Source organism: Siphateles boraxobius, unplaced genomic scaffold (assembly GCF_051911475.1).
Source record: "Siphateles boraxobius isolate OS27281-9 unplaced genomic scaffold, OSU_SipBor_1 9, whole genome shotgun sequence".
Lineage (NCBI taxonomy): Eukaryota > Metazoa > Chordata > Actinopteri > Cypriniformes > Leuciscidae > Siphateles > Siphateles boraxobius.
This window is the reverse complement of record NW_027509219.1, coordinates 24,660,519-24,680,435: the sequence shown is the minus strand read 5'-3', so window position 1 is coordinate 24,680,435 and position 19,917 is coordinate 24,660,519. Positions and strand designations below refer to the sequence as shown.

The following is a 19,917-nucleotide window of genomic DNA, read 5'->3' as shown; positions in this document are numbered from 1 at the left end:
TCCATATTTTGTGACAGAAGTGATATTTGGACAGAAATTTATTAATTTGTTATGACAGAATGCATACAATTAAATTCAATGGAATGTAAGTCACTCGGTGGCTTATTTTTGGTATTATGCCTAAACAAAATCTCATGGGAACTTCAATTTTTGTGATATCAACTTCAAATTTGTAACACAACTTGGTTAGATATATGGCTTTGATTTTATAGTAATTTTATAGTAAAAAATATTTAGTAAAATACATATTTTATAAAAAAGAATAAATATTAAGTACAGTATATTTGATTTAATGTAAGTTTTAAACTTCCTTAACTTTTTCATACTTTCATTTTTTGAAGTGCTTTCACTTCAGCAATAATCTGCTGACTGTTTTCTTTAAAACAAGACCAAACTTAGGTCTGTATTCCAAAGCATTCTTGAATTACAATCATTTATTAATGATTTTATTAATAAACTTTTAATTACAATCAAAGTTTGACTAGTGTATTTTAAATAGAGCTAGTTTAATCCCTTTTTTATACCCTAAACAGGCAACGTGTCTCAGGAGACGCATACATTTCAAAACGTGCTAAATAACAACATGAACAACATATTACTTAATTTTCTCCTTCAGCACCTTAAGACAATGTTCACAATTAATGTTAGCAGTATTCTTTTTTTTTCAGAAGAAAAGTAAGTTTAATATATATTTACTTATCTCAAAATCTGAATGTTCTGCACCACTGGCAGCCATGATTTAAGTCAGGCTGACTAATTGATCACAAAAAATTTGAAGCAAATCATGTGACCACCATACTCAAGATAGACCAGGCTGTCCAAGTGATACCAACTGATAAAAGAATTTGATGAAAAAATTGTTCTTATGCCCCAAAAAAGACAATAAAAACTATGTATCTCGTGAGACACGTTGCCTGTTTTAGGGTTAAGTTAGAAATGCATTGTGTTTTGAAAGACATGAAGGCCTTCAACTACATAAGATACCATACCATACACACTAACATAAATACATATAGACAACGAATAATTAGAATTGCACTAATACTCGGTATATTGTCCAAGTACATAATATAATGACAGACTTACAGAATAATTACACTAATCAACACACATAAAATTTCTGCACACCCATATTCCATAGTTCATAAAGTAACACTATGTAGTTTTTCAACCTTCATAATATATTTCCAAGACCCTTGTGATGGTACATCGACTTACAATAGGTTAAATGACACGTCTGCCATAGCCTGACGTGGTCTGTATTGCTTTAACTGACACTATGTAACTTCGGGTTTCGGGTAGTAACCGGAGCACAAAAAGAACTACAAAATTCGACTGCTTTACGGCATACATAGTTTTTCTTTGTTTGTGATGTCTTCCATAAAATCATGCATCATACTCTACCTTGTCTGTGGCCATTGTTGATTATAAAGCCGGTGCTGGATAAACGGCGAGCGTGCGCGTGCGATAGTAGGCTGCGGTAGGCTAAATTATTTACGACAGCGGTAATGGACAATTCCGCTTCCAACCTGTAGGGCGACCGCAGAGGAAAAGTTCCTTGGTGTTGCTTTAAGAGTGTGTACGGCCTTAGGATAGAAATTGTTAATGTACCTGTAGTGTCTTCCCGGGGCCAAGAGGTCAAACAAAAAGTGTCCGGGGTGGGAAAAGTCTGTGACAATCCGTTTTGCACTTGAAAGGTATAGCGGGTGTTCGAAATGTCCTGGAGTGAGGGAAGAGGGCAGCCAGTGATTTTCTGTGCTGTGTGTCAACAACCCTGTAGTGCTTTTTTGTTAGCTACCGAGCACATACTCCTAGTCATAGATTAGATACAGCAGGGTTTCATCAGACTCTGCAGGATTTAGTTGGATATGCCTGCACTGCGGCCTGTCTCTTTATTGGCGTGTGGTTGAGTCTTTCCATGATCTGATGATCTGAACTCATCGCTTGTGGTTTTGAGTGTTCTAGAGATCGACCTATATTGACTTATTTTACTGATACCAATACTGAATATTTGTGTACCCTATAACCGATATAAAGAACCGATACATATTATTTATTTTTGTGACCGTTATAACAGCACTCAAAACTGTTTGAACTTTTTTTTTCCTGTGCTATAATTTCTGTAATTTTACTGCCTTTTTGCTTGCATAACAAAACACACTTAGTAAATAAAGGGGTCTGAAAGAGTGCAAAAAATAAATGTAGCTGCGAGCAGCGATTACGGGCCCAAGCCGGTGGTACCGCAGCCCCGGTGCCTTTAGTTACCTAAAGGCACCGGGATCGCGGTGCCGCCGGCTTTGGCCCTTCATCGCTGCTCGCAGCTATATTTATTCATATATATATATACAGGTCCTTCTCAAAAAATTAGCATATTGAGATAAAGTTAATTATGTTCCATAATGTAATGATAAAAATTAAACTTTCATATATTTTAGATTCATTGCACACCAACTGAAATATTTCAGGTCTTTTATTGTTTTAATACTGATGATTTTGGCATACAGCTCATGAAAACCCAAAATTCCTGTCTCAAAAAATTAGCATATCATGAAAAGGGTCTCTAAACGAGCTATTAACCTAATCATCTGAATCAACTAATTAACTCTAAACACCTGCAAAAGATTCCTGAGGCTTTTAAAAACTCCCAGCCTGTTTCATTACTCAAAACCGCATTATGGGTAAGACTGCCGACCTGACTGCTGTCCAGAAGGCCATCATTGACACCCTCAAGCAAGAGGGTAAGACACAGAAAGAAATTTCTGAACAAATAGGCTGTTCCCAGAGTGCTGTATCAAGGCACCTCAGTGGGAAGTCTTTGGGAAGGAAAAAGTGTGGCAAAAAACGCTGCACAACGAGAAGAGGTGACCGGACCCTGAGGAAGATTGTGGAGAAGGACCGATTCCAGACCTTGGGGGACCTGCGGAAGCAGTGGACTGAGTCTGGAGAAGAAACATCCAGAGCCACCGTGCACAGGCGTGTGCAGGAAATGGGCTACAGGTGCCGCATTCCCCAGGTCAAGCCACTTTTGAACCAGAAACAGCGGCAGAAGCGCCTGACCTGGGCTACAGAGAAGCAGCACTGGACTGTTGCTCAGTTTTGCATGTCATTCGGAAATCAAGGTGCCAGAGTCTGGAGGAAGACTGGGGAGAAGGAAATGCCAAAATGCCTGAAGTCCAGTGTCAAGTACCCACAGTCAGTGATGGTCTGGGGTGCCATGTCAGCTGCTGGTGTTAGTGCACTGTGTTTTATCAAGGGCAGGGCCAATGCAGCTAGCTATCAGGAGATTTTGGAGCACTTCATGCTTCCATCTGCTGAAAAGCTTTATGGAGATGAAGATTTCATTTTTCAGCACGACCTGGCACCTGCTCACAGTGCCAAAACCACTGGTAAATGGTTTACTGACCATGGTATTACTGTGCTCAATTGGCCTGCCAACTCTCCTGACCTGAACCCCATAGAGAATCTGTGGGATATTTTGAAGAGAAAGTTGAGAGACGCAAGACCCAACACTCTGGATGAGCTTAAGGCCGCTATCGAAGCATCCTGGGCCTCCATAACACCTCAGCAGTGCCACAGGCTGATCGCCTCCATGCCACGCCGCATTGAAGCAGTCATTTCTGCAAAAGGATTCCCGACCAAGTTTTGACTATTGTGTGCATAACTGAACATAATTATTTGAAGGTTGACTTTTTTTGTTTTGTTTTAAAAACACTTCTTTTATTGGTCGGATGAAATATGCTAATTTTTTGAGACAGGAATTTTGGGTTTTCATGAGCTGTATGCCAAAATCATCCGTATTAAAACAATAAAACACCTGAAATATTTCAGTTGGTGTGCAATGAATCTAAAATATATGAAAGTTTAATTTTTATCATTACATTATGGAAAATAATGAACTTTATCACAATATGCTAATTTTTTGAGAAGGACCTGTATATATATATATATATATATATATATATAACAAGCCGCCACCCTGGTGCCTTTAGGGTTATTGTGCACGACGTGCAAAAACGTAACCTTGCTTTGACTGTCGAAAAGAAGTGTGCTTTAGAGCTTGCTTCAGTGTGGGTTCTGCAAAAGTGCGCATCAAGGACATATATCAACCACAAGTATGCATGACAAACCTTCTTAAACCTAAAATGAAAAATGAGACACCCTACAGTCTCATGGATTTACCGGACACATGAAATGTATATATACAAGACCAAAAATTCATATGAAGTGTGCCATTTGGGACAGGGCCTATGATCGTGAAACACAATAGCCACGTATATGAGTTAATTTAAATTTAGAATAATTTTTTATGTCATAGGATAATTTAATTTAAAGCAAACTAAAAGGGTAAACTAAATGGGTTATACAAATATTTTGGAAAAAGATTTCATCCAACCCCATTTAAAAAGTCTGTGAGTGCCATCTTTTGGACATTCATCATATTGCATAGGTTTTCATTTCTTGTCCTCAAACAGAGCACTAATTTGTTTATTTTTAAGTTACACATTCTACATTGATTAAAATAGAAAATCAAATGTGTTTTTTTAATGGTTGTATCATTTTATACAAAAATGTATAATTCTGATGAGAATAAAGTGTTGATTAAAATGTTAAAGAAGACATATATATTGATTTAATAAATATAGCACATTAATTTTAAATTCATTCAGCTTGAATCACCAAACATACAATATTAATTTTATTTAAAGCAAACAATACATTAAAAAAATATGTTGTATGCATATTTGTCATTTTAAAAATATCCATAAAGTGCTATGCAAAAAGACAAGGCCTTAGAGATTTCTTTATCCTTTTAATGCAGGACTAATTTTAAACTCAAACTAAGTGCACGACTGCACGGTCATTCATGGGGACAAGACAGAGAATCTTACTTGCCTGACCTGATTAGAACAATGTAAAAATAAAATAATATATATTTTTCAAGGCTTAAGACATTTACTTTCCTTTTTAATGCAGGCCAAATCACACAGCAGTGAAATGGTTTATCTAGCACCCTCTCCTCCCCCCTCCCCCTCACCCCTCACACAGACACAGAGATATAGACACAGAGAGAAAAAGCCGACTTCCTGTTTGGCTGGAGTAAAACTTAGAGCATGAAAGTTGTTCGGCTCGATGAGATCTATATGTGTACCGAGTTTCATATTAATTACCAACATATCTGACTTCCTGTTGGTCGGAGCTAATGACTGTAAATTAGAAAGTTGTCCGGCTTGATTAGAAAGTTGTCCGGCTTGATGAGAAAAATATAAGTACCGAGTTTTGTTACTGTAGGTAAAACTAACCCCACCAATTTTGTCAAAAACATTTAGAAAGTAACACACATCCTGCTGCCAGTTGGTGGCGCTATAACTTTGACTCACAATAGTTACATCCATCTGATCGGCCTCTTAACACGAACTCACTGCTGAAGTTTCATCAAGATCAGTTAACTTATGCAGAAGTTATAAGACTTTGTTCGTTTCCTTGCCACGGCCAAACCGTTCGAGATATCAAAAATCCGTCCGCAATTTAGCATCCTCAATGTCTTGACTTGATGTACACCAAGTTTGCTGACGATCGGATGCAATCTCTAGGAGGAGTGTTTCAAATTCCAAAGCAATGCGCTTTCCAAACAATCCATAATAGCCGACTTCCTGTTTGGCTGGAGTAAAACTTAGAGCACGAAAGTTTTTCGGCTCGATGAGATCTATATGTGTACCGAGTTTCATATTAATTACCAAAATATCTGACTTCCTGTTGGTCGGAGCTAATGACTTTAAATTAGAAAGTTGCCCGGCTTGAAGAGTACAATATACATACCGAGTTTTGTTACTGTAGATAAAACTAACCCCCCCACTTTTGTCAAAAGGTAGCGCTACTGAGCTCCCGTACCACTCCCATTTCTGAAACTCAAAAGCATCCAAAAACATTGACTCCACTGTGAAAAAGGCCCAGCAGAGACTGTACTTCCTTCGCCAGCTGAGGAAGTTCAACCTGCCACAGGATCTGCTGATTCAGTTCTACTCAGCCGTCATTGAGTCTGTCTTGTGCGCTTCCATCACTGTCTGGTTTGGTTCAGCTACCAAATCAGACATCAGGAGACTACAACGGACAGTCCGGACTGCGGAGAGGATTATTGGTGCCCCCCTGCCAAACCTCCAGGACCTGTACTCTTCCAGAGTGAGGAAGAGAGCAGGTAAAATCATCACAGACTCCACTCACCCTGGACACCACCTGTTTGAACTGTTACCGTCAAGACGGAGACTCAGATCACTGGCCACAAGAACATCTCGGCACAGGAACAGTTTCTTCCCACAGGCCATTTCCCTCCTGAACAGTTAACACTCCTCCCAAGGCATATGCCTGTAAGTGCAATACTCCCACTGTTTAGTGCAATATCCCACAACTCAGGTGATACTTATATGTAGATTTATTTATTTATAATATTCAAAACACTGTAAATAGGTTCATAATCTGTAAATCTGAAAATGTCTATTCTGACTAAACCCAACTGTGATAGTTTTATTCTCATATATTTATATTTTTATTTTTTATTCTTATAATTTGTAGTATTATGTTTCATGTTGTATTTGTATATGTCCACTGGAAGCCTCAGTACCAAAACAAATTCCTTGTGTGTGCAAGCACACTTGGCAATAAAGCTCTTTCTGATTCTGATTCTGATTCTGAACTTTGCACATGTCTACTAGGTAATAATTGAGATGTGTCTGTCGAGTTTCATGCAATTTGAAGAATGTTAAGAGTCTCAAAAGCATCCAAAAAGAATATTAAAGTTTGATGCGTTGCCATGGCAACATTATTTAAGATATCATTAATCCTTTCACAGGTCTACATGTGGCGTGTGTTTACATTATACACATAAAGTTTGAAGCAAATCAGGTAAAAATAAGAGGGTGATTTAAAAGCATTTTGAAAGTGACACACTTCCTGCTGCCAGTTGGTGGCGCTATAACTTTGACTCTCAATAGTCACATCCATGTGACCGACCTCTTACAACGAACATACTGCTGAAGTTTCATCAAGATCAATTAATGTATAAAGAAGTTATAACACACTTCCTGTTTCCATTATTCGCCATAAATTTGTTTCCTCGCCACGGCCAAACCGTTCGAGATATCAAAAATTCCCTGGCAATTTTTCATCCTCAATGTGTTGACTTCATGCACACCGAGTTTGGTGATGATCGGGTGAATTCCCTAGTAGAAGTCAAGTGTTTCAAATTCCTAAGCGTGCGTTTCCAAACAACCCTAAATAGCCGACTTCCTGTTGGGCTGACGTAAAACTTAGAGCACGAAAGTTTTTGGCCCGATGAGATCTATATCTGTACCGAATTTCAGATTATTAAATGCAAGCGTGTTTGATATATGGACAAGTTTTCAAACCCCATTCCAGGGGGCGCTGTCGAGCCCCCCTGCCACGCCCGGGTAACAGCTTCAGCCCATCCCTGATGGCCGCTGGTTCTGACCCATGTGCAAAGTTTCAAGAGTTTTCGAGCACGTTAAGGGCCCCAAAAGTGCCCAAAAGGTAGTAAAATAATAATAAAAAGAATAAAAAGAAGAAGAATCCTAAGGAAAACAATAGGGCCTTCGCCTTTTCAAGGCTTGGGCCCTAAAAATGGCGAATTATCGGTGATTCCGATATAACAAATCCAATACATGATTATGGAAAAATGCTTAAATATTGGGAAAATAAAACCGATTATCGGTCGATCACTAAGTTATACTTTCTGGTCTTTCATAATAGTAGTTTTTATTAGTCTGTTCTACGTCATACATCAAACGACTTTGTGTCTGTAAGTTTAGTCATTTTTGCAGACTGTATATGAACCCTTTCTGAATTAAGGATGTGCTAGAGTGTTAATATTTCTCATCATGATTAAGTCAGCAATCTGAAAAGGTACACCATAGACATTGTACATTTTAATGCTTTTTCTCTCTCTTTTGTGCTGGGCTCATCAGGGTGTGACTACTTCCTCCATATCATGTAATATATCATATGATGGTGTTTATTAGTAGACTGCCTTGGGAATATAGATCAGTTTTTATCAAGATAGTCAGTTTACTAGACATTTTCAAGGTGCAGAGGGCTGCTGAAATCTCTCAGTGACAATGTGAACAAACACCTGTGTGTTTTCGTAACTGATCATGGTTTGTTGGTTTTTTTGGATAGTGGGTGTCACCTGTTTTTATGTGTGTTGGTAGGTTATAGTCCTTGCTCTGTTTTATCTTTTTAATAGGCATGTATATTATTATATCAGCAAAGCAAGGCATTTAGGGATTGAAGAAATACAGTCCTGTGTTTATGCCTTGGATGTGGGTGGTGTGATTTTGCTTTTGAAAGTAATGACTGATTGAAATTAAATGAAATGTAGGGTGGGACTTAATTTTATCCATCAGAAATTGATTGGATCATTGTGGTTTGTCATTGCTGTGATCTCATGTGAGTGACAGGTTTTCCCGCCCTCGAGCCAGTAAACACGTCACCTTAGAAGGGAGAGGGGGAGTTATTTTGATTAAGGACTATGGGCACTAAGTCTGAGGATGAGGTGTCAGAACTGTCAAAAAAAAACTAGGTGCCCCTGAATGGAACTGAAAACCATGAAAATAATTAATATCTAATATTATTATTTAGATCTAAATACAAAACCGTTATCAGCTTCTTAACCAAGGCCACCCAGCAATTGCACACTTAACCTTGAATTTTTGGCCATTTTGTCAGAATTTCAGTTTCAGAATTTCAGTGAAGATTACTAACTGAAACATTCTGTTAAAGCATATATGTGCTGAACTACAATCCTTTCTTAATTTTTTGTAGTCATCAGTTTGTGGGAAGATTATGGAGCTCCTTGGCCAGAATAAGATCGACCATCATCAGAGGCAGGTGGCCATCCTCAGTCAGGACAGTTTCTACAGGGTACTGACCCCCGAACAAAAGGCCAAGGCTCTAAAAGGACAATTTAACTTTGACCACCCAGGTAAAAGAGCTTGGAAAGCTCATGTTACATTGATATAATTTTAGTTTATATTATTTACATATCTTTTTCGTCATGTGTGCTTTTTGTATTGCCAAATAACTACCCCCTTCGTTAAAGACCATGATCGTTAATGCAGTGTGTGTGTGTGTGTGTGTGTGTGTGTGTGTGTGTGTGTAGTGTTGGGCGATATGCTCCATTTTCATATCGTCCAATCGTCAGCCTGTGAGATCGGCGATACACGATATTATCGTGAGGGGGCGGGGCTTACTTATTATTTATAACTTGATTATTTACTCATTAATTTGCTTGTTTTATTACTTCATTTTATATGAGAATATATTTTTTTATTTTGCTAGCAAAGGTGGAGTGTTCATTACTAGGATATCAGGTTATTTCCCTGTAGTATAGTGAGGTAAAAAAAGATCCTAATCATTTGTGTATCTGACGCGAGTATTTCAACATGTCAGCGGGAAATTTCGGACACATATGATCCTCTCATGCCGTTACAGATGCAGCATTTTGACTGTACTTCTGCACGAGATGAAAACACGTTTTAATAATTTCTAAGGTCAAGAAAGAGTCAGAGTTTGCATATTTGTCCTCCCACCAGTGCTCTCTCTGTCTGGATGCCCTTCACAATATGCGCACTTCAATAAGCCCAAATAACAAGGGTTTTAAATGCCGGGAGAAATCAGAGTAAGGGGTAGAAATCTAGCTTAGTCGATCGGTTTATACTACTTAAACTTATGACTTGACTCCGATAAAGGAAAACCGGTTAATGCGTTTGGATGACCACATGCATTGTCAGTTTATTCAGAATAATCGTGTTGGAACGTGCATGTAAACGCACTCATTCTCTGAAAGTGAAAGTAAAAACTGATCGAGCTTTCAGCATCTGTTGCTGCATTAACGCTGCGTTCTCTCAGAGACGAAGGCGACTATCTTAATTTACTGGCTTAATATTTCTCTTGTGGACCTATATGATGACAGTGAAAAAATTAGACGAATATTTCTTCTTAAACAAGTGTTTGAAGCTGCTTTTGATTTTCAAACGGCAGAGTTGTGCTGTGTTCGTGAACTAAAGACTGGCCTATATAATTTTAGTGATATTATTATTATTATTATAAATATTTAATTGTAGGCTATTGTTTTTTGTGTTATTAGTGTCATTAAACATTTTGTTAATGTGCTATGGAAACAAAATACTGATGAACAACGATGCCGTTTTCATCTTGGATCTGTAAGATATGCCTGCGTCTGTTAAAACAAGCACTCTTGACAATTTGTGAATGGATCACCTTGCAATTCAATGTTGATGTGGGATGTAGGCCTAGTTTTTCGTTCTGTTTTAAAAACATTTTCTTAGAGGAGTCCTCATAAGCGCGTGTCGGTGTTGTCGCAAGTGTTAGGCTATGCGGTGATGTCGTTATGAATGTAGGCAAGGCAAATTAATTGTAGTTCCTAATATTAATTTAATAACAATACTAGCTTTATAATAATACTACTACTAATAATAATTTAATACGTTCATAAAATGAGCCAACTATCGTTTTGATATCGTCAAAGCAAGGCATCTGCCATCGGCGAAATCTCAGACTATCGTCGATACACGATATAGCCTACTATAGTCTATCGACACAACCCTAGTGTGTGTGTGTGTGTGTGTGTGTGTGCGCACCTGACTGACTCAGCCACCCTCATACATCCTCATTCTGCAGCAGCAAAAGTGCTGTATCACTTTTTTTTGCATGTTCTCAATTTCCCACGTCCTGTGGATCACGAAACCTTAGAACAAAATCTGTGTTGTCTCACTGACCCTCTTTTACTCCGTCTCACAGATGCGTTTGATAATGAGTTGATAGTCAAAACCCTGTGTGATATCATGGAGGGAAAAACGGTCCAAATTCCAGTCTACGACTTTGTTACCCATTCAAGGTCAGTTCAGACCACATTTGAGAACAGTTTAGATAGCTTAAAGGGATAGTTCACTCAAAAATAATAATTCCGAGTAAATTCATCATTACTACAAACCCATAAGCCTTTGGTTAATCTTCTAAACACAAAAAGCCTAAATTAAATCTGTTCATCATTATAGAGCAATTTTATCTCTTCTCGAGACTTGGATTAAACCGTTCGATTCATATTTGTTCTACGACTCTTTTATGACCTTTTTGAATTTTCTAAGTTTCCCAGGGTATACCTCCTACGTTTCATTCAAAATATTATAATTTGTGTTTTGAAGATTAACCAAAGTCATACAGGTCTGGAATGACATGAGGTTGAGTAAATGATGTCAGAATTTTCATTTTTGGGTGAACTAACCCTTTAACCTATTATCATTGTATTGTTTTGTTTTTATGTGTGGATATGTTTGTATTTACGTGAGAACCACACATGAAAGCAATGTGTAAGAAGCATGTATTTATTTTGGTGCGCATATTGAGTGTTCATATTAAATTTCAATACTAATCGTAACTGCTGTTTCTTGGCTTACAACTACTTAAGTGCAATGTGAAACAGGCCTTATCTTGATGTTACATAATCTGTTTGTTCGGGTATTTCCTGCATCCTGAAACACTTTTGTTTTCCTTACACATATGCAGGAAAGAAGAGACGGTTGCTGTTTATCCAGCAGACGTGGTTTTATTTGAAGGCATTCTTATGTTTTATTCGCAAGAAATCCGAGATCTGTTCCAGATGAAGCTGTTTGTGGATACGGATGCAGATACACGCCTGTCACGCAGAGGTGTGTGTGGGTTTCATCAAGATCACTGGATCTCAAAAAACATTTATAATGTGGTAGTGATAGGGCTATGTGTTTCTGTGCAATTTGATTCCCATCTTTAAATTCTCATTCTTTCTCATCTCATTCCCTCTGCACATAGTCCTGAGAGACATCAATGAGAGAGGCCGTGACCTAGAGCAAGTGCTAAGCCAATACATAACATTTGTTAAGCCTGCCTTCGAGGAGTTCTGTCTGCCAGTAAGTTTTCACTCTCTGCCATGTATGCTGACCTATTATTTGGAATTAGTAGTTTTTATTTATTTATGCATGCATGTATTTATTAATTTATGGTGTTTACTTCATCAATTTACACACACACACACACACACACACACACACATTCTACCATTACCTTTGCCATTTATTTTTTCATGTTTTTGAAAGAAGTTTCTTGTGCTCAAACAGGCTAAAAAATACAGAAATTGGATCAGATATACAGTAAAAACAGTAAAAAAAAAAATTCTTTGTACCAGATATATTATAAATGGTCCTTCTTTTTATATATAAAATGGAAATTAAACATACATTTATATTTATATATATATTAGTGATGCACCGAAATGAAAATTCTGGGCCGAAACAGAAGATTTAGGATGCACTTGGCCGAAAACCGAAACTGAAGCAGAAAATGGCTTCTTTTAAAAACGTGTATATATATATAGTTACAAAAGCATACAAAATATGGTACAAAACCTAAAATATTTTTAACAATAAATATAAATAATAATACCAAATAATATTATTCTTCAAGTTTTATGTTCCATCAAATAAAATTGTTTTTTAACAGTTTTGCAAAAAGATCCACAATTATCTGAATAACTGCACACAAAATCACAGAATGGCAGTGGGCCTCTATTCTGCTGCTGCATGTAAATAATTTTTTACTTACATTTTAAATTGCTGTGCAAAACAACAGTGCAAAAACAGCACTAGAACTTAATCCAAACTCAAACTGTAAACAACACGTAAGCCTATGTAGCCTTAGGAAACAGTTGTGCAGTGCTACGCAAATTTTAATGTAACTGCTATTCACACAAAAAAATTGGACTGGGGGTCTTACATGCGCTTCATGTGGCACACTAGCACACACACGCAAGGTCTCTCGCTCTTGCTCGCTCTCACTCTTCCGGGAGATTTGAACAAATTTGCGGGCATCAGGGAGCCGCTATCAATATGCGGGAGACATCCCTATCTTTGATAGGCAGACGCGTGATAACAGCTTGACCGTGAGTGAAACCTAAGGGCTTGCGCACGGATGCAGTAACACCTTAATGCAGTACATGAGATCCACGGGGAGGAGTCGGATCAAGATCCAAGGGGTGGTAGATGGGTGGGTTGGGTTTAGGGATTAGGGGTGTGTTTAGGGATCAGGGGGCGGAGTTGGCTAGGTTTAGGTGTATGTAAGGTGGGAGGAGTTGGGAGGGGCGGGTGACATTCATTTTCGGTTTACGTTTTCGGCTGTTTTTTTTAAATTTCGGCCCGAAACCGATAATTCCATTTTCGGCCAAACATTTTCGGCGCACCCCTAATATATATATATATATATTATAAGAACCCTTTATTACCTCCATTTTATTTATTTAAAGGGTTCACTCTAAGCATGGCGAGTTCGCTTTAAGCTACTATGCCAGCCGCAGCTGGAACCAGCTTCCAGAAGAGATCAGATGTGCTCCTACAGTAGTCACATTCAAATCCAGACTCAAAACTCTTCTGTTAAGCAGTGCATTTACTGAATGAGCACTGTACCACTGTTCGTCCGACTGTTTGTACTGTATTTTATTTTATGTTTTAATTATTCTGATTTCATTTGATTATTTCTGTATTTTATCTTTTAATCTAAACTGTTTTAATGATTTTGATTTCTTTTGATTATTTTAATTTCTTCTTTGTAAAGCACTTTGAATTACCATTGTGTATGAAATGTGCTATATAAATAAACTTGCCTTGCCTTGCCATTGATATACGTCAATATAAGTCTTTCAGGTTACGTGAGAATGTATTTCTGACATTCTTTTAAGAGGAAACAGGTAGTGAAATATTTGCCCAATGGAATGGTGTTGTTGAATTTTTCTTTTCAGGGCTTCTCATTGTTTTTTTTTCTTGTTTTTTTTCCCTCAGACAAAAAAGTATGCTGATGTGATCATTCCAAGGGGAGCTGATAATCTGGGTGAGATTTTGAATGTTTGTCCAAATGTGCTATTAGATTTTACCATGGAATAGAGGAGATACAAATACCTGGAAATGGAAATATTTTGGAACGGTTTATCATATACATATATTGTTTTGAAAATAGGAATGTTTGAGGGTGCCTATCAAGGCCAGCACTCCAAAACACAAAATACTTGTATCAATTGTTTCACATGTACTAGAAACATGTAATGTGAAACAAGAGAAAATGTTTTGTGTGTGTGTGTATGTGTGTGTGTGTGTGTGTGTGTATATATATATATATATATAAATACACACACACACAAACCAACATACTGTATATGACAACTTTTTATGACACAAATAAAAATTTGTCATAAATTGTTTAATAAACAGTGACTTGTAAACAAACCATGTAAAGTTGTTTTACATCACTTTAAATCTCTCTCTCCCCCCCTCTCGCTCTCTCTCTCTCTCTCTCTCTCCCTCTCTCTCTCTCTAGTTGCCATAAATTTGATAGTGCAGCACATTCAGGATATTCTGAATGGCGGCTTGAACAAACGCTTGAATGGATACCTCAACGGCCACAACACACCGCGTAAACGGCATCCCTCAGAGTCCTCCAGCAGGCCACATTGACCAGGCCTATACAAGGACATCAGTGAATGCAGGAGAGAATGAATGTTTGAAGGATGGATGCAAGAGAAAAAAGAATTGCTTGTGCATTTTGTTAATTAGCTAATATTGTATAAGACAAAAAGAATCCCGAAAAATTTCAAGAATTTCAAAGACTGCCTTTTATTTCATTCTACTTCCTCCTTTGTTTTGTTTAGTTTTTTTGGACTGGCTACTACACTTGATGTTTTATGAGTCAGAAAGATAAGCTTCTAGTTCTGTGATTGTTAAAGGTCAAAATTTATATTTCCTCACTATTTATTTTAGCATTTTATTTTGAGAGTAGGTTTATTGAATAAAAGGGGGGATGCAAATAATTAAATATTTCATGACTCCATGATAATAAGGATTGAACATAATTTAAAAAAAAATATTAATATTTTCTTTGTTAATCGTTTTTTCTATCAGAAAGGACTACATTTGTAAATTTTATGTTTTTTGCATCCCTGGAAAACCCTTTTGAGGCCAAAAACAACCAATGTTTTAAAATTCCCTATTTTTTTTCCCCTTTTTTTCATGGTTGTCAGTAATGGAATAAGTTTTTAGTATTCTGGCATTATTTATATGATGTCCCTAAGATCAGTGTTTCTTGCTGAAGGATAAACATTTATTCCTCCATTTCACTTGAACAATTCAGGCAGTGTTGCTTGGTCACAACAGGCCTCTCAGGGTTACTACAAATGAAAACATGAACTCAGTTTTATCCTATAAGGAAAGAGAAAGAACTGTATTCTACATTTAATATAAAAAGCATCAGAGGCCACAACTCTAAAATAAAGGGCAGTAATCAGGCTAACTAAGCTAGACTAAATTTGCTTATGTTATGTCCGTATATATTGTACATTTATCATTCTTGGTTCTGAACTGCAATTGAAGCACTTCTGAGTGTTACATACAGTGGCCACAGAGGCTCCTGGCACCTCTAGAATATTTACAGAGATGCCAACTGATCCTCATTCAGAATGGTCATGTACTCAAAAACCAAGTCCAGTGGTTGATTGTGCAGCGTTGCTTTGGAGTGTTAGCATTAATAGAGATCTATTTGTCAAGAGATTTATGTTCATATACTATGCACTGTATCCTTGACTCTAATACTGCAATTTGACACTCAGTTTATGATTCTCTTTAATTAGACTTGTGAGAAGCATTTATACAAATGGAGATGCTTACTTGAATGGAATTCTCAGTCTCTTCATTCTTTGCTATGCTTTTCCCCTTCTTTTTTTCTATTTCTATTTTTTTTCTTGTTTTCTATTCTTTCTTTCTTTTTATTGGTCAGTTTTTAAACTAATCTAACCACTATTTAACATGTATTGTGACTTCATGCCCAGACTACCCATTATATTTACACCATGATGCCGCTTTGACAAACTCACCAAAGAGTTAACTGTGTTTTTCAGCATACGTGTTCACATTTCAAGCAATTTAATTTTTTTATACGCAATAGATATTTTCCCTCGTAGCTTGGTTTTCTTTATTTTCGAGCTACAAAAAAAAGCCAATTCAAGGCACTCTGATACCATGCAGAGATGTGAACCTGAACAATCTTGAAATCTTATCTACACTTTGATCTTGAAATCTTTCACTTAAAATTGGTTAATCATTGATCTGCGTACTGTTCTTATTCTAAATAATGTTTTATATTTTATTTATTCTTTCACATTGCTGCTATTATACAGGGTGACTCATCTACAATTGAATGTAGAAAATTCAAAATTATCCATTATTGAATGATGTGAATATTTATTTGATTGAATAAGATCGACGTCATCTAAATATCAGGTTATTACATTTAATCCTCATCATTTATATCTGGGCCAGATGCAAAAAAACTAATTTAGCAAATTGAATACTTAATTAGTTGTCAAAGGCATTTTCACCCCTGGGCCAAAAATTGCACAAGTTATTACAAATCTTTTGTTGACATCCGGGCCTTGGTCTCCTTTAGGTATTATATGTGTGATTCAATCAGCATGGTCATACATTAATTTGAGATGTCTTACCAGATGCTTCTCAAGAACCAGTTTGAAACCTCTGCAACAAATTTTGTGCCATCATAGCATTTTTGCGTGTGAAATTACAGACTGTTCCTTTTTTTTACATCGGCTAAATATTGTAAATATTACTTTTCTAAACAACACTTGGTTGCTCAAACATCCAGGCTGTTGAACAGAGATATTAATACCTCTCGTCAGGGTTTTGATATATTAGCACAGATTTAAACACCAGCTTTCAAAAATGCAGTACACCTTACAAACAATTATTTTCACTCCACACAGTTCATCCTTGAATGAAATCATGATTTCATCTCATTGATAACTTACCAACTTGCACACCCAGTGTGTAATCCTACTTGACTGAAATTGATGCGAATACATCATTGTTTTCACTGAAATTTGTGGGATTCCAAAGATTTAAGATATTGACATTGTTTAATGTGCAATCGATTACTTGGCTGCCACACTGTCTGTGATTATAGCAAAATATTGATTTTACCAGAATATGTTACCTATTTATGTTGGCATTAGAAAGAAATCCAAGTCTGGAACATTGTCTTGTTGTGAAGAGGAGTGGCTTTGGCAGGGATTTCAGAGTGATGTTCTGCATGATATATCATAAGCCTATATGTTCATTACTGATGCCTTTGAGTTTTGGTGCTTTCAAAAGGGGTGCAAAATGCAAAGAAAGCCAAAACCACACTAAAACTGGAAAAGACTGCATGCTTTTGTTGTTGGACCAAATAGAACTACATTTGCGAGGCTTTAAAACAGCATTTCTGTGGCATTGCAATGAGTATTAATAACACTTTATCTTACAATGTTTACTCTTGAACCTCGATATGGGCTTTTTTCCTTTTTAATGTCTCTGTGGTTTAATAAATCCATGACAACTGTATCATCATGTAAATGTGTAAACAATCACAGAAAGTTGCATAACAAAGTGGTTGACAGCAAAGCTGAATAAAAAAGTTTTTGTACCCACGTTCATTGCCTCAATTAAACACAGGGCCACCTGAGTGCTGTAGTAACATTTGCTTGCAAACAAGTCTGTAAATCCCTCTCTTTTAAGAACTTTATTGCAAGCTGGACAGAAGTACACAATGGTTTAGATTAGAACAAAGAAAACATGAAAGAATGCAGCAACACTAACAGGTTCATGGGGGTTGTGTTGTGCTATTAGTCAACTGCATTAGGCCCAGTTGCAAAAAAAAAAAAAAAAAAGCCGAGTTGCAGCATCATCATTATGCGACCGTTGCGCGACGTCACACCGCGACCTGCAGTACGCATGCGATTTCTTATTGGTCGTTGAAGCTAAAGCTTTTCATTGAAGGAAGTGTGTTCGTGCTGTAATTTAGATATATATATATCTTTACTGTGCAGTTATGTCCACGAGTGACTTTTATTTGAGGTACTATGTGGGCCATAAAGGTAAATTCGGCCACGAATTTCTGGAATTTGAATTCAGACCGGACGGTAAGCGAGGCGCCAACTTTAGCTAGCTAAATGCTAACAGCCTTTCTATTGAATTCTGTGCTTGCTCTCTTACCAGGCCGAAAACATTTTTTCCATCCGTTTAAACTTTTGTTACTTTATAATTTTTTTAGTCATGACAAATTAGTGGGTTTGTTTCTGTATATAAACGAATTAACATGTTAAACAACATTTTAAGTACTTAGCTGCCAGTCTGAAATCTTGAGTTTAATTAGTTTAACTTGATAAATGTTTCTGGTGAGAAATAGTTTTTATGACATAATATTTCAAAGTGACTTAAATATTCTCACAAGTAGCTTTCATGTAATATGAATTGATCGTTTTGTTTTCATTCAGGAAAGCTGAGATATGCAAACAACAGTAACTACAAGAACGATGTCATGATCCGAAAAGAGGTAAAGTCAGCTGCATGATGAAGTAACATACGCTGTTTTGTAATTTGCAGCATTTTGAAAAGGAGAATATGTAACTTAGTGGATTTTCCCTCTTTCAGGCTTATGTACATAAAAGCGTGATGGAAGAGTTGAAGAGAATAATTGACGACAGTGAGATCACAAAAGAAGATGATGCCTTGTGGCCCCCTCCTGACAGAGTCGGCCGACAGGTTTGTAGGAACATAATTAGCAATTTCTTTACTCTTGCTCTGGTCACCATGTGAGGTGTAATACGCAGCATTCTAATAGCTCTTCTTTGTGCTTCATAGGAACTGGAGATTGTCATCGGTGATGAACACATTTCGTTCACAACCTCCAAAATTGGATCTTTAATTGATGTCAACCAGTCCAAGTAAGTCTATTTCATGGATGGACTCTTTAGTTCATAAACAATATCCTCTTGATCTCTTCTGCACTACTGTCTTAAATCTTGAAACATGGCACTGCAGTAACACATTATTTATTTTAATGTACTGTAGATCTATTCTTCTTCATTTATTTAGTATTGTCAATCATTCTATTGCTTTCCCCTTTTATACTTGCAAGCAATGCCCCACTCCGCAGTTTTACTGTTTGTAATGTGTATTACAAGAGAGTAACATTTGCAATCTTGCTCTTCAGGGATCCAGAGGGACTCAGAGTCTTCTACTACCTGGTCCAGGACCTCAAATGCCTCGTATTCAGTCTCATTGGCCTCCACTTCAAAATCAAGCCCATCTAACTGCCTAGTTGCTTTTATGCTGGATGAAAGTAATGTTTTAGTTTATTGTTTGACTTTGAGCTATTTTCAACATTTGTATATTGCTTTGTTTTGCTGTTTTGTTTTTTTAAATAAAAACTTGTTCAACTGTTGCTTCATATTTCTATAACATTCAGAATATCTTTTCTACACCTTAATGGCATGATGTCAGTGTAAGTGCTTCAAAATAGAAGAAAAAATATGTGCACTTTGGTCCTTTATGCTGGCCAAGGCTGCATTTATTTGATTAAAATACAGTAAAAACAGCAATTTAAATTTAAAGCATTTTAAAATGTAAGATGGCAAATCTGAATTTTCATTACTCCAGTCTTCAGTGTCACATGATCCTTCAGAGATCATTCTAATATGCCCAGTTGATGCTCAGGAAGCAGTCCTTATGATCAAGTTAATGTTGAAAACAGTTGTGCTGCATAATTTTTCTGGAAGCTGAAACTTTTTCACAATTCTTTGATGTATAGAAAGTTCAAAAGAGTAGCATTTATTTGAAGTAGATTATTTTTTGTAATGTACAAGTCTTTGCCACTTTTGATCAATTTAATGCATCCTTGCTGAGTTAAAATATTTCTTTCTAAAAATGTTTTACTGACCCCGAACCTTTGAATGTTAGTGTTTGGATGCACATAAACATATGT

At 36.8% G+C, this 19,917-nt stretch overlaps 2 protein-coding genes across 2 annotated transcripts in view; both read left to right on the top strand.

Annotated features, from left to right (window-relative positions):
• The window catches only part of uck2a (uridine-cytidine kinase 2a), a 28,508-nt gene extending 10,927 nt beyond the window's left edge, over nucleotides 1-17,581 (top strand). The window contains exons 2-7 of the mRNA XM_077222655.1: nucleotides 8,833-8,992; nucleotides 10,831-10,927; nucleotides 11,596-11,738; nucleotides 11,878-11,975; nucleotides 13,896-13,944; nucleotides 14,428-17,581. Coding sequence (XP_077078770.1) covers nucleotides 8,833-8,992; nucleotides 10,831-10,927; nucleotides 11,596-11,738; nucleotides 11,878-11,975; nucleotides 13,896-13,944; nucleotides 14,428-14,564 — 684 coding nt within the window. The 3' untranslated portion in view covers nucleotides 14,565-17,581. The remainder of the gene's footprint in view (nucleotides 1-8,832; nucleotides 8,993-10,830; nucleotides 10,928-11,595; nucleotides 11,739-11,877; nucleotides 11,976-13,895; nucleotides 13,945-14,427) is intronic.
• Nucleotides 17,582-17,854: 273 nt separating this feature from the next.
• Nucleotides 17,855-19,377, top strand: magoh (mago homolog, exon junction complex subunit). Its single transcript, XM_077224072.1, has 5 exons — nucleotides 17,855-18,073; nucleotides 18,428-18,486; nucleotides 18,585-18,695; nucleotides 18,795-18,877; nucleotides 19,147-19,377. The coding sequence occupies exons 1-5, from the start codon at nucleotides 17,983-17,985 to the stop codon at nucleotides 19,244-19,246; spliced, it is 444 nt and encodes a 147-aa protein (XP_077080187.1). The 5' UTR covers nucleotides 17,855-17,982; the 3' UTR covers nucleotides 19,247-19,377.
• The last annotated feature ends 540 nt before the right edge of the window (nucleotides 19,378-19,917 follow it).

Coding starts and splice junctions, on each gene's coding strand:
- magoh (XM_077224072.1), top strand. CDS start 17,983: ATGTCCACGAGTGACTTTTATTTGAGGTACTATGTGGGCCATAAAGGT. Junction 18,074..18,427: donor ATTTGAATTCAGACCGGACG/GTAAGCGAGGCG, acceptor GTTTTCATTCAG/GAAAGCTGAGATATGCAAAC. Junction 18,878..19,146: donor ATTGATGTCAACCAGTCCAA/GTAAGTCTATTT, acceptor CTTGCTCTTCAG/GGATCCAGAGGGACTCAGAG.